A 15337-nucleotide genomic window follows, 5' to 3' on the forward strand; every position below is an offset into this window, starting at 1 on the left:
ATTTCTTGGCACAGATAATAACGTCTGGCAATATGCCTTTGTATCATTGTAGTAAAGAATCCAGCCACGATTCGTCATGATTCAAGATGTATTTCCTTGTGATGTCATCATATTGAACACGTGGAACAGTGCTACGTGGCTCAATCACATGATATCATACGGTTTATACGTCCATCAGATTCCATTGAGTATCGTGAGTTGCCAGCCACGTTGTTTATCATATAGCAGCTTGTACATACCAGCAAGGAAAATTAAAGGCATTACCTTGTAAATGATCGGTAACGTTAAAGCAGTTAAGGTACTTCGAAATCATAATAAATATTATGGTGTACATCAATTTACGTATGAAATGGGTAGTTCCTGGTTATGATCATTTAAAGTGAATTACATTATTTCAACAGTTCACAGCATGAGTGAGATTGTAACAAATAATTTAATAATATGTATAAAAACCCACCGATGCTCATAACTAGCACAGTAAGTACTGGTGCCACCTGTAACACATGTTACCGTGTTACGAACACAAAGTAAATATTAATGATGCACGGTTGTGGGACATGAAAAGTAGTAACATGTGTTACAAGTGGCACCAGTAGTTACTGTGCTAGATATGTGTTTGAAGTAAAGTAGGTACTGTACCGTGTGATTCCAGTTCACAACTCTCTTTAAAAACAACCATTCTTATCCTTTCCTTGTGGTAAAATCAAGAGTTCTTAAATTCTAACTAACGATTCGAGATAAAAGAGCTTATAAGTAAAATATAGCACATAATTACCCTGTAATGATAATGACACATACTTAATATACAGATGCCGATATGGGACACACTCGATTGCATAACATAAATTATGGATCTCAAATGTGACCAACTGATAAATTACGTGGTGTAAATAGACATCCGTACGTATGCAGGTCCCTCTTTGTGTAACGATTTTACGTTCATTACTTCTGTCACTGTCTCAGACGGTCAGTAAGTATCTCCTTTATTTCGTGCACCTTTTTTTCTATGTTTCATTTTGGATCAATGGCAGAACTTCGAAGCAAATGTATTTTCGTCTTTGCGGTGTTGCTGCTTTTAAACTCAAGTGGTTTTCGGGTAAGTCTCTAAAATATTAATAAAATGAAATTAATTTCTTCAAAGTAAAATTGAATTAATATGGTTTACTTGTATAACTTTTGTTCACTGATTGACAATTTGGAACTAAGTATTTCATTAACTTCATATTAACAAATTCCTGTACTTTTTTGTCTACATATAAAATATAACAACGGTCTACCCGCGCTGACTTGTTACCTCGAGTCTTTGTAGAAATATTACGATTGGTGAGCTATCCGCTCTATTCAACTGTAACTTTTTGGAAATGTTGATGTTTTTTTTTTAAATGTTGTGCGTTATCCAGCATTATTCTGAACACAATTATCTCTCTTTATTACTTTATTCCATTTATGATCTTGCCCTTATATTTTTCTGCTGATAGCCCCACTATTCGTACTGTTCATTCTGTATCATTTGTTGATATCCAATTATGAATTACATCATTTGATTTTTGAGAATCAAACAAACACGTAAAAAGAAAATCTACAACAGAATTTTACTATGCAAAACATCTATCTTTTTCATGTCTTTTTAGATTCTAAACTATTTTAAATCAACACGAATATGTTTGGAGGAGAACTCTGAAACATACAAAAACATATAAATATTGAAATGTCTCAATGTTATTACTTAAATATATCTCAAATTCACACAATTCTGTTTTAAATACAAGTTTCTCGTACATATTGAGTGCAAAGCCTAAACGGTGTTGTTACGAGATCATAAGGGTTTAATACCCCTACATTTGATTAAGTATCCATTAACCGATGCTAATAAAAATAACGTTATGATTAACTTATGAACTAATCATTTGTTTATCAAAGAAAATATCGGAAGAAATTTAAAATGCAAATGCAAAAAGTAACAATTTCAAGAAACAACTTGAGAAGTTATTCCTCCACGATGACAATTCCTTCCTTTAATTCATAAAATTATTCCATATTTTCCGAATACAAAATTTACCTCTCCGTCAAAATGACTGTCCAACTTGTATTCTAAAGTAAATAAAGTTCAGCTTTTGATTTTCTAAAAGAACAATATCCATACGGAAATGATAATTAAGCCAAGTTGAATAAGTTTAATATCTAACTTGCTATATTTATTACGCTATACTGATATGATCAATCTGTTGGATTTAGTATTCAAAAAATATTTCCTAATACACAGAAGTTTAATTTTGTCAAAAATACAGTATTGATAGGTTCTTAGTGTAAACAAAAAGAGCAGCTTTACGCAGTATAGCTGAAATGTTTTTTTTTTTTTTTTTCAAAACGAGCTTAGAAAACCTCAGTATTGTAATAGTTAACATTAGAGCAATCAAAGCACTTTTAAATTGGCTTTTCACAAAATTGTTAATATACTTAGTATTACAATATATAACTGATAACAACTTGGAAATTTGCTCGCTGGGCAGGTATTTGTAAAACATTACACAATAAACGCATTCATGTAAAACACTCTTCAATACAGACAAGAACGTACAAATATATATTGATCAGTTTATCATGTAAATACCTCAGAGGAAATATAATGTATCTTAAAATGATCAACAACTATTTTCCAAACATCCCCAAAACACCTTATATTTGATACAAGTAATTTGGCAACCAATATTTAAAATCCAAGTATCAACGTTTTATAACAGAATTATATTGAAAAATCGTCTGCATTAGTGTTATGTACAATCTTAATAATTCTGTATTTTATCTTGAAACATTCTTTTTCATGACAAAGTAATATCAATCTTAATGTTCCTTCTTAAAATGTATCACCCTCTTAATTTCAATCGTTCCCTTTACTATTTAGCGTGTTAAGGTAGCACTGTTTGTTCTCCAACGTTTTGTTTTCCCTCTGGCGGTCATCGCGTCGTATTACACATGCATCTGTTATAAATGTAGTTGATTCGGTCATGTGCGTTAATCTTAGGAATGATTTTTAACGCATGTCAATATAATAATATAATAATAATCATCTACTAAATGTAAATATTTAAATAGTCAACATATTTGTAAGAATTTTGCACGAAACGCTGCTTTAAGAATAAAAATAAAGTACGACAATTATAAACAAAATGTTATGAAAAGTTATAGAAAAAAAGGTTTATAAAAAAATCAATGTGAAAAGTTGTTACTTTTTGAAATTTTGCCTTTAGCATCAGAAAGAGCGTCTACTAACCGACAATAACAAACAAATTCATGCTAAGAAAAGGAAAATTGTACCGAACCAATATCAAGAAAAAGGGAAACAGTAAAAGAGACTTGTTTATTAGCATTACTCAATCATCTCAGACAAAAAACAAAATAAATGCATACAGCTTTCCGCTGTGCGTTTCCTTTGTAAAGTTCTTGATTCTGTTTTGAACAGAACAAAAATGTAGAAATGTTATAAATTATGATTTAGAGCCTTCTTCCTCGGCAAGACAGGCTTGTAGCCATCATTTCCTCGTTTCTTCCTTGCAAAGTCTGTAATTAAAAATATTGAAAATGTTACCATACAACACGTGATCACGTAGACGAGAACCTTTATTTCAAACCGTGTTGTTTTTAGTGAGTCTAGACGAGGTTTATTGCCAAGAATTTTCAAAATGGATTTAATTTTATAGAAACTCTAATATTTTTTTACAAGAAGCCTAAACGTTCTTGTAACGAGAGCATATTTGTTCGAAGCCCTACATATGATCAATTATCCATTAACCTATGCTAAAAAAAATAACTTTATGATTATCTTGTAAACTTATCATTTGTTTATCAAAAAAAAAAATATATCGTGTGAAGTTTAAATCGCAAATTTATAAAACAAGTAACAATTTCAAGAAACAACTTGCGAAGTTATTACCTTCACGATGCCAATTTGTTCTGTCAATTCATATTTTCCGAATACAAAATTGACCTCTCCGTCAAAATGACAGCCCAACTAGTACAAAAAATAGATAAAGTTCTCCTATGATTTTTTATAAGAACAAATATGCATACGGAAATGATAAATACACTTTTGAATAAGTTTAATATCCAAATTGCTATATTTACAACGCTATACTGATATGATCAATAAGTTGGATTTAATATTCGAATGAAGCATTATTCCTAATCCAAATACATTTGATATGTCAACATAAAGTATTGATAGGTTTTTCGTGTACATTAAAATGGCGCAATTTAGCTGAATATTTTTATTCAAGCCGAGCTAAGAAAACCTCAGTATTGTAACAGTTTATGTGTGAAATATTTAACAATCAATGTTGAACTACAAAAACAGTTATGAATCGATTGACCATTAGAAGCATTCCAAGCACTTTTAAATTCTCGTTCACAAAAGTGTTAATATGTTAAGTATTACAAAATAAACCTGACAACAACTTGGAAATTTGCTCGCTGGGCAGGTATCTGTAAAACATAACACAATAAACGCTTTAATGTAAGACACTCTTCAATACAGGAACGTACGTACGCATATCTATTGATCAGTACGTCATGCAAATACACAACAGGAAACAGAATGTATCTTAAAATGATCAACAATTATTTGCCAAATATCCCCTAACACTTTATACAGGTAATTTGGCAACCGATATTTGTAAGCCAAGTAACCCTTTTTTGTACTAGCTCAATACTGAAACATCGTCTCTAATAGTTTCATGTACAAAAATTTTTCGGGTAAAGGTAACACTGATTGTTCTCCAATGTCTTGTTTCCCTTTGGCGGTCATTGGGGTATTACTCATGCATCTGTTAATAATATGTTCGATTCGGTCATGAGCGTTTATCATAGGGATAATTTTGACCCTATTAATGTAATAATCATCAACTAAATAAAGTTATTCTAATAGCCAACATGTTTGTAACAAGTTTACACGAAACGCCGCTTTAAAACTAAAACTAAAGTACGAAAATTATAACCTTAATGTTATGAAAAGTGATAAGAAATTGAGAATAAAGTATAATACAAAAAAGACAATGTGAAACGTTGTTAGTTTTGAAATTTTGTCTATAACATCAGGAAGATCATCGACTAACTTACAATAATAAAAAAAAATCATTCCAAGATTTTCTTTTTTAAATTGTACCAAACCAATGTCATAAAAAAATGAGAATAGTAAACAGACTTGTTTATTAACATTACTCAATCATCCCAGACAAAACAATAAATAAATGCGTATGCCTTCTCGCTGTGCGTTTCCGTTGTAAATTTCCTGATTCTATTTTTTAAAAGAACAAAACTGTATAAATGTTATAATTTATGATTCAGAGCTTTTTTTTGCTACGTCGTCGACACGACAGGCTTATATCCATCATTTCCTCGTTTAATCCTTGCAAAGTCTATAATTTAAAAATATTGAAAATGATACCATACAACACGTGATCTCGTAACCAAGAACGGCTATTTTTCAAAATCCTGTTGTTTTGAGGGAATCTAGATGATGTTGATTGTGAAGAATTTTCAAATGGATATAACTTTACAGAAACTCTATTAATTGTTTTACGAGAAGTCATATATGAAATGTGATGTGTCTGTTACCTATCATTTATTTCAAATTTAACATATATCGTTTATTTACACACTTAGATTTAATCATAACTACTTTGACAAAAATATCTTTTTGAATAAGAATTTGTGCACGACTGATGTATCATTAGCTTCTTTCTCCCGACATACTTAATTAACGAATTTTCGAATAATGTCAGCACATGTATAAACCATGTAAGAGTTGTCCTGAACCAACGCACATATAAAATAATAACTAATTCTAATATGTTATATTCAATAGGATAAATGTGATGTTTAACTTTTATTCAATATATCTGAATCATTTCCTCCTTCAACGTAGTATCTTATTTTCTTTCATGAAAGCTTTGCGTACAGGCGTCAAATGACAATTCCTTTTAAATCGAGAGAAAAAAATATGTGTCGTTATGATATTATGTGTTATCCTTGATTTAGGATACTTCAGAGAATTACGCCAAGCAAAGGTCAAAACAAAATATTCATGCACGTTTTTTTATACACAAGGATGCGTTTTCATGGGAGCTGGGTTCATGTGGATGTTCTGGGGCGTTCAAGAATTGTTTTCTGTCTTAATGTAGATACAGTAAACGTAAAGTTGCGGAAAGAGTATCCGCTTTTGCTGATGTTCACACAGGGTAATCAAAACAGTTTTCGTTATGGATACGCTAACTTGTATTTTGCTATACATGAGGTTATTTTGATTGGGCGTGATTCGTCAATTTTAGCATTTCTCGTAAAAAGTTCGCAATCATTCCATCACATGTCTTGTAAATATTTTCATCCTTTTTGTTTGTTTAGGTAATTAACTTTAGATAAGTTGAAAAACAATAATCAGGAAGTTCCCATTAAGTGTTAGGCTTTGCCCAAATATTTTCTAAGGCGATCTTAAACTTGTTTTTTTCTTATTTACAAAAATATAAATTGTGACTTTAACCATGTTTTTGTAGCTAACAAATAACTTTGCATAATGTAAACACATCAAAAGCTTTAATTATTGCATACGTTCTGAGTGCAATATTTCCAAATAGATCGACATATTTTCTATGATAAAGCAAAAAGTTGTAACAACAAATGTCGTAAAACGTAAACGTGTTTTGTGATGTTGAAAAAAAAAAAGATCTATTGTGTTGTTGTACTTGTCTAAGTCAATCAAGTGGCTTGCACGTATCGCAACAAACAATATTCTTCTTCAAAACCGATGAATTTTTAATTTTTATACGTTTTTGTTGCTCTTTTTTTGGATATTTTTTCAAAACTTGGCTAATTTCAAATTTTTGAGGCTAAATTGCACGTTGTCCCAGTGTATAAGTACCTCATTAGTATAATATATCCAGTTTCCCGCTATAGATAATTGTACTTAGCTTACTGTACGAACACCACTAGGAGATCAAAATTTTCGGATCATGAATTTTCTTCATTTCTTTTCAAAAAGAACAGAATAAATTGTCTCATTGTGAAAAAAAAATAATGAGAATAAGACGTATTCGAAGACATGCAAACATACATATAATCATATTTTCAAACATTAAAGTTATTCAATAAAAACTACTTTTAATCTTAGCTATAATAATAATTATAAGCAGTAAAATCAATGTTAAATAAATATTAAGATTTTGAAACATTATATTACGGCTTAAATTTTTGGCCATTCTTATCACCTTTTTCTATTAAAATTTACAAGTTGGAAATTGTTCATTTATTTGAATAAAAAGAGAAATCAAATTTATTTTAATGAGCTATAAGATTTTGTTCTATATATTTAAACTTAAAATGATAGAATCTGTTAAAGTAAAGGTGTTATAGATATGCATATGTCCCGTATTTTGTGATACATTGACCTTCGTACAACCTTCTTAACTCGATATTGTTTCTATAGAATGTACTTTACTTAATCTTACATCCCCTTTAATTTTTGTTACTTCAGATATCTTCAAGCACAAGAGTCAACGATTCAAGTAAGTTTTTGTTCTGTAAGGGTAATGATTAATATAAACTTACGAGAAATAAACAATTAGCAGACATTGGTTATATAACAAATAGTTAGGAAAAAAGTTTAATTTAGAAAGAATCTAGATGTATTCATATGTGGTACTTTCATCTATTTTAATTTATAAGATAAATAATGACTTACAATTCCCAACAATTTCCTTGTATTGTGTACTGAAGTAGTTTTAGCGCTGATTGGGGTAAATTGTAGATTCTCATCGATAATAAAACTGAAAGAAATACAAGTCATTAGTCAATATATATTTACAGGATAAAGGAAGTTCCGATTATATTTATTCATACTTGTCAGTAATTTGTGCAAAGTAGGTTGGCCTGATGTTTCAATCCTAGCAGGATCTATTTCAGAGGCTAAATGGCAAATAACAGTAACAGTAGGGACAAAACACGCACTTTGTTTAGACTTTGTATACTGTAGGCTCGTTCAATAATTTGACACTTTCAAATTTCAGGTCGGTGCTGATGAACGTTAGATTGTTGTAAGGTGGAAATCGGTCCAAATCATACCCAATGATGAGGAAAGCTATTACTAATCATGCTTGCTTCTGTGACCATGTTGCCACAGAGTCACAGTAGTTTTTTGCGTTAGATTTTCATTTCAAATAAAATAAACTTGCTTAAATTAGCCCCCATGAATATTAACCGAAAATGATTGGATACATTTTCTTATGGTTCATAGAAGTTACCACGTCATGTTTACTGTGTAGTTTAGACAAAACTAATGCAATGTAGCCATATGTCACATTTCTCTTGAAATAATTCTTTACATATGGCACTGTATCTGCAACAGTTTTACGATTTGTTCTCATCTTCTTCCCCACATTATCTTGGTGCTAGACTTGCAGTATTTTCTATTCCAAACTCCGGAGTATCCAAGGGATTGTCATGAAGTACTTAACCAATGTTCTTCTACCAACGCCAAATCCGGTGTATACCTGATTAAACCTAACCAGTATCCGGAACCATTTCAGACATATTGTGATCATAACACTACATCTGGAGGTTGGACAGTAAGTAATATATTTTAAGACGTAAACACTTACAATCACAGACGTTAATCTCCAAGACACACTTTGGAGGACACATTAGAATTTTCAGTTCATTTTTGTTTTACAGTGTGTTGGATTATGTACCTTGTACGATGTATGAATATTTGAAGGCTAATATTGGAAACAAAAGTACCCAGAATAATTACATTGAATTTTAATACAATTGTAAAATTTATATTTTCTCTGCACACCTAGGTAGTGATCTAGATATGTATTAGGATAAGATATAACGCAACATTACAAATGTGTTCTGCAAAGAGAGCCGCAAATTTTGGCTATAAGGTTTAGATCATATGATATTGAAATTATCTGTAGTTGTCTACCTATCTTTTGAATTCTTCAGGTCATACAAAGACGTGTTGATGGCTCCATCGGTTTTAATCGAACCTGGGACGAATATAAAAGCGGAATTGGTTTCTTAGGCAGTGAATTTCTGATTGGTAATGAAAAGTTAGCTCACTTGATAAACCAAAAGAGATACCAGCTGCGCATCGAGCTAGAGAATTATGCAGGCCAGTCATATTCCTTGACATACGACAACTTTCGCATTGCCGATGAATGGGGGAATTATTCTATAACAAGTCTTGGTGTTGTCGAAGGAATAACAGGTTAGACTTTTTTAAATTATGTTCTCCATATCTTTGTACTCAACACGGAAATTGAAGAATGCTTAAAGAAATGATTATCATACACAACTATATTTATTGATTCCTATAAACGAATACTTGAAAATGTAATATTATTTTGTATGTGTGACATAAATGAGTATAAGTTGAATGAGCCTGAACATTAAAAAATCCGGCTTACATTTGATCCAATGTTAACAATCAGCAAATGTTCCGAGCGGCCAGCGCATAACAATGGTAACACGAGTCGCTAATAACGTAATTTAATATCAGTGAGTTAACACTTCAAGCTATGAATAACTTGTTTTGGTTTTAATTTTCCCAGATTTACCCATTACCTGGTGCTCATCCAACAAGGATAATTATGACAATACATGTGAAAGGACTTGTGAGAATCCGAATGATTGTGTCATACCGGATCCAGCGGATCCAGAGAGATGTCTTTGTCCAGAAAACCACATGATTCTTGGAGATAGCTGTATACCTCAGGAGCAATGTGGCTGTTACGTTCAAGGGGAAGGCGTCGTATTAGCAGTAAGTTTATATGATGCCGTTCACAACTCTTAATATATAACATGAAAAGTACAATATAACTTAAAATCTTGGATTTCAATTGATTGACCTTACTCTTTATTATATCTGTTATTAATTCTCATTATTATTGATGATATTGATTGTCCCCCTATTTCGGTTTTACATGTTCTTGCAAAAGTCCTCTTATTGAGACCTAGCAAAATAAGGCATCCAAAGGAACTACACCCTGAATAATGAACTTTACCTAACATATTTAAAATGCTCACGACCATTCAATAGTAGAAATTCAGTTTTACTCTAACAGCGTTACCAAGCGTTGTACCAAATAAACTTTGATTTTACTTTCACTGGAATATGTCGTTTAACATTTATCATTTCCAGGAGCGTGTAACTTACATTAATTTTGACTGTTAAACTTGTCGATTATCGCAATACATTACAGAATACATTTACAGATTTATTTGTTTCTGCTGCATATCTTAAATTAGGAAGGCGAGTTTTACGTCAATTCAAGATGTACACGAAGATCAACTTGTATCAACAACCAGATTATAGAGGAGAGATACCAGTGTAGTGATCACGCAACCTGTGATGAGATGAACGGTGTCCGTAAATGTTACTGTAATCCAAACTACCAAGGGGACGGAGTGACGTGCACCCACAACTGCTTCGTTGCTGCCAAAGGAAGTGTAGTAACGGTCAGTACGATTTTTTTTTTAGGGTATCTTAAATTCTTTGCCGGTAATTCATTTAGACCTAGCGAAAATACATAGATATGGCAACGCAATTATGATACACCTAGAACGATGAACGTTACCTAATATATATTAAAAACGCTCATGAACGTATCTTAGTTCTAATCCAGTGTGTCATCAAACGTCGTTAAAACTGTAACAAATTAACATATATTTTACTATCTTTGGAATATGTCGTCTAACATTTATCTTTTCAGGAGGGTGAATCATACATTAATTATGACTGCTCCTTACGAATAACCTGCAACAGTAACGTACTTACTAGTGAGAGGTACAGTTGTAGTGCAGACGCAACCTGCGAGGAGCGGAGTGATATCCGTAGATGTTACTGTAACGAATGGTTCGAAGGTGATGGTGTTACATGTGCCCGCAGTGGACCGAGAGATTGTTCTGATCTTCACACAGCGGGTAGAAGAAATAACGGAAAATATACCATTTATCCCGCTGGAAGCTCTGAGTTTGAAGTTTTTTGTGAATTGTCTAGTGTGGGATGGACAGTAAGTTTAGCCATTGGCAAGCAAATGCTTTAACTTGTGTTTTCTCATATGACAGGATTTCGTTCACTAACATTGGAAGTGAATCATAACATTATCTAATTAAATTGATCCATCTCCCTATCAGTTTAAAACAAATCGGATTATTGACCTTCACCTATTAATTTATCTTACGTATTGCAGTACAATGATACATTTCATATATTACTCACTTGCAATCTATAAACTAGTTGATTCTCTTTGTAGATTTTGCAACGACGTACAGGTAGATCCGTCAGCTTTTATCGAAACTGGAATGAGTACAAAAACGGGTTTGGAATTCCAACAGGAGATCATTGGATTGGCAACGATAAAATATACAAATTGACAAATCAAAAAACCTACCAACTGCTAATAGAAAAGACAAACAGGGAAGGATCAACATACCACAGCCGTTATACATCTTTCAGAATCAGTAACGAGAGAGACAAATACCAACTGTCATTGGGTGGCTTCAGTGGAAATGCTGGTATGTATTGTGCTAAATGTCAATCATACGCAGACTTGTAGTTATTACGTAATATCATTCTAGCATAACTACCTGTAGTCGTAATCACACTGTAGGATTTGTACTCGTACATTTACTCAGGTCATGTTACAAATATAGTGTAGATACTAATGTATGTACTAGACCTCGTGCCTACAGTCTCGTACCCAGTGTTGATTGTACAATTGCTTTACACTTCATCACGTGTTTGTATAATTATATATCGTAACATCATGATATACCATATCAACCTTGCACTTTCATTCAGACTTTGTCAATCTTAGAAAAGAAAGGCAAAATAACTCGCCTGGGAACCTAGAAATTTCATGAAATATGGCTTTACCGTTTTCAAAAGAGAAGCAAATTAAGTTTCATTAAACCATTGAATATTCGTTCATGGAATTATTAAGAGGCCTATAATATTACAATGATAATAGAAAAATATCAAATAATTCGGACGTTTTTTGAGAGATAAATTGAGATACGTCCTGTGTGTTACATTTCCAAATAGCATTACCGGCCGTATTTATCATTATATGTATGAATGTATAATCAGAATATAGGCAAATCATTATTTTGTCATGATCAAATGGATGTAAAATCGCCAGATGAAAGATGAGACGTTTCACAAAAGATGGTTGTGACAAAGATGAAAAAATCCAACACTTTACATATTTTTCCTCCTATTTGAAAACATAGTAATTTAAAAATCAAAACTATACTTTTCAATTGGCAGCAATTGAGTACTTCAAACAATTAGCTGTTAACATTTCTACTCATCTCACATGTACCTTTAAAACGCTTTACTATGATATTCGTGGCAAAGCGAAAGAGTACCATAAATTTTACTATTTAAAATATTTTTTTAAAGTATATTTTAAATATATATTACTTAATTACGAACGATGTATGAACTAAGGTTGCCCAGAAATCGTCAAAATTGAAACCTCTCCAGAAACTCTGAAAACTGACACCTATTTTCAAATAAGAAACTGCGAAAGGAAAGCTCAAGAACTTCCATATGAAACCTACAAAGTAATAGTCAAGCCCAAACATGAACTAACACAACAACAAACGCACTAACAACCGACAATTACAGCAAACTGACCCACGGTAGTTTAATAACGTCCAGTATGCAAATAAGATCTGACAAAAATATAACTTCACTAAGTATTTGCTCACATCCTTCCAGGTAATAACGCAATGGGAGCAAATTCAGGACATCGATTTAGTACGCACGATCAAGATAATGATGGATCGAGTACCTTCGACTGCGCAGAAAAACACCGAGGTGGCTGGTGGTATCCAGACGATAGTAGTACGGGCTCATCCAGCAACTGCTACTCATTCAGCAACCGCGTAGCTACAGGAGACTACGAGTACTCTGACTGTACCTGTTATCTTGATTGTGACAGTTATTATAATTGCCCTTCTAGTCGTCCACATTATAAATGCGATGATTGTGACGGCTGTGGTTATTATTATTGTTATTATTTTCCTTATTATTATTATTACTATAAAAACAGATGCTGCGCAAACAAAAACCCGATCTATGAAACAACCTTCTATTCTTGCGGATACTCCAATCTCAACGGTGACTACTCGTTGAACGGTAACCGCGGTATCTTCTGGAAGAATCTTCACGGTTCTGATTGCGGTATAACAACAACAACAATGAAAATTCGCTCAGTTCAATGATAAAAATAGTAAGGTAAAGTCTTCATGATAACAAGTATATGAAACGGTTGGCGATATACTTACATATATTTAATATGGAAGTACATATCAAAGCTTGGCAAAGTTTGTGTATTGGAAGATGAAAGTGAATGAAGGATACACTAATGAGCCGATGAACATTTTATAGTTATTACATCACGTACAGTATCCTTAACATCGATCTGTTATGCCCAAAGACTACTTCCAAGACATGCATATGTTTTGAGGGACAATACCAAATGACAGTGAACTGTATAGCTCATGGAACTCGATGCCTTTTGATACTTTGTCTGTTTCCGATAAATGTATTGAACTTGAACAATATTTATTAAAAGGTCATCTTTAATAATGGCACTGAGTATGATATCAAATAAAAAACAAATAAAAGTATATGAAACAATGCATCAGAATGCTTACTAGTATTTTTTTTTTTTCTTCAAATGTTGCCATTATGTTGTATAGAAGCCCTTGGCAACGTGGGAACGATATCATATACGTTTTGATATGCTTTCTGAGCTATTTAGTTAGTATGTCTGACGATCAGTTATTCCAGTAGACTCCTGAGTTAAAGCCTCTGTTAAAAGCCTCTGTTATATTCAGAAAGAACACACCCAGACGAAACCACCATAATATGTGCCTTCCTTATTCTCGAATCACCTTTCTTACAGTGACACATAGGGGAATGTATTAGCGTTCGATAACTAAAGAAGCGTTTACATTCACACGAAGTTGATCATATAAGCATGGTTCCCGACGAGTCCTTTCATGAGTTATTTGTCAAAGAATTATACTCAACCAGTTTTACTAACGTTGTCATTAGTCTACGTAACTGTATTTATCCCTTAGTTATATCCATGTGAGGATATGATGTAGTGTTTATTCATTTTATCGTCTGTTTGATTGTCCCAGATATAAAAAAAAAACTATCGTCCTCCGAAATACTAGTTAAGTGCGATAAACACCTGTCTGATCCCTATCAACCCCCTTCTAGTCCAGCGTGTATTTAAAGCTTTACTATTGTGTTTAAAATATACAAATATGAGAGATATTCCGCCATAAAACCCTTTGATACTAACAATTCAAAGGAGAGTGTCATTTAAAAAAACAACACAGAAATTGGAGGGCGGGGAGAGAGGTTAGAGGGGGGGGGGGATGAAACACGGGATGACAGTGGATTTTGTATTCAACAACAGATAATGGCGTTGTACATTACAAAAAAAAACTGGCGTTCATATATAAAACACATTATCTTCATCGAATATCTGGTATAAATTTCTCTCAACTTCAAGTTTTAGTTCACAAATAAATTCAAGCAATGTCGAAATAGGAAGTATAGGAGTAAACCTTGAGTATTAGTAAATAGAAATAACAATTGTTAGAAAACATAAAATAAACAAAGGCTGATAAGATGTTAGCAAAGTCTCTAATACCCACATATTTCATTGAAATTACCCTATCCGCTCTTTCCTCAAAGTAGATTACCTAAAATGTGACTAGAATTTCTTCTAAAATATCATAGCTTTGTGTTCATTTATGGATGCAAATTACTAAAACGATAAGAAAATGCGATGTGAAAAACCGACTGTTTTGTATCCCTTAATATGTAGAACCAACATCAATGTTATACTATTGCTCTTTTTCCTTCCGTTTACCGAATTTGTAAGCCGAATTTCCGATTGTGGACAATACATTAAATTCAATTCAAATGACGTAGAACATATATCAAGAAAGGAGAACAAGATAAACGGACTCGACGTATTATCCTTGTCCATGAAGTTACATTATTTTTGTTTCGTACAGACAGGATTGTTAACATTGTTATTGATTTTAGGTGACTCAAAAACATGTTTATTGTTTTTGATTGTAGTATTTCTACCTATATCGGCAGAGAAATTTCTCAAAGATTCATATTTACACGGGTCGTATCTTTATCTCAGAGAACAGGATGTTTTACGTTTCCATTTAAGGAGATTGATGAGTATATTTTTTTGGCACTTTACCGGACCATTTTCCATAATCCTTAACCCTCACATAT

At 32.5% G+C, this 15337-nt stretch overlaps 2 protein-coding genes across 2 annotated transcripts in view; both read left to right on the forward strand.

Annotated features, from left to right (window-relative positions):
• LOC139973187 (uncharacterized) overlaps positions 1–15337 on the forward strand; it is a 207771-nt gene that overhangs the window by 113145 nt on the left and 79289 nt on the right. The window lies entirely within an intron of this gene.
• On the forward strand, positions 961–13687 carry LOC139973188 (uncharacterized). The gene is made up of 9 exons (XM_071979688.1): positions 961–1096; positions 7523–7553; positions 8440–8612; positions 8995–9259; positions 9603–9811; positions 10300–10509; positions 10764–11063; positions 11307–11568; positions 12779–13687. Exons 1-9 carry the CDS (start codon positions 1007–1009, stop codon positions 13282–13284), a joined length of 2046 nt encoding a protein of 681 aa, XP_071835789.1. The 5' UTR covers positions 961–1006; the 3' UTR covers positions 13285–13687.

The sequence above is a fragment of the Apostichopus japonicus genome, chromosome 9, assembly GCF_037975245.1.
Source record: "Apostichopus japonicus isolate 1M-3 chromosome 9, ASM3797524v1, whole genome shotgun sequence".
In the NCBI taxonomy this organism is placed as follows: Eukaryota; Metazoa; Echinodermata; class Holothuroidea; order Aspidochirotida; family Stichopodidae; genus Apostichopus; species Apostichopus japonicus.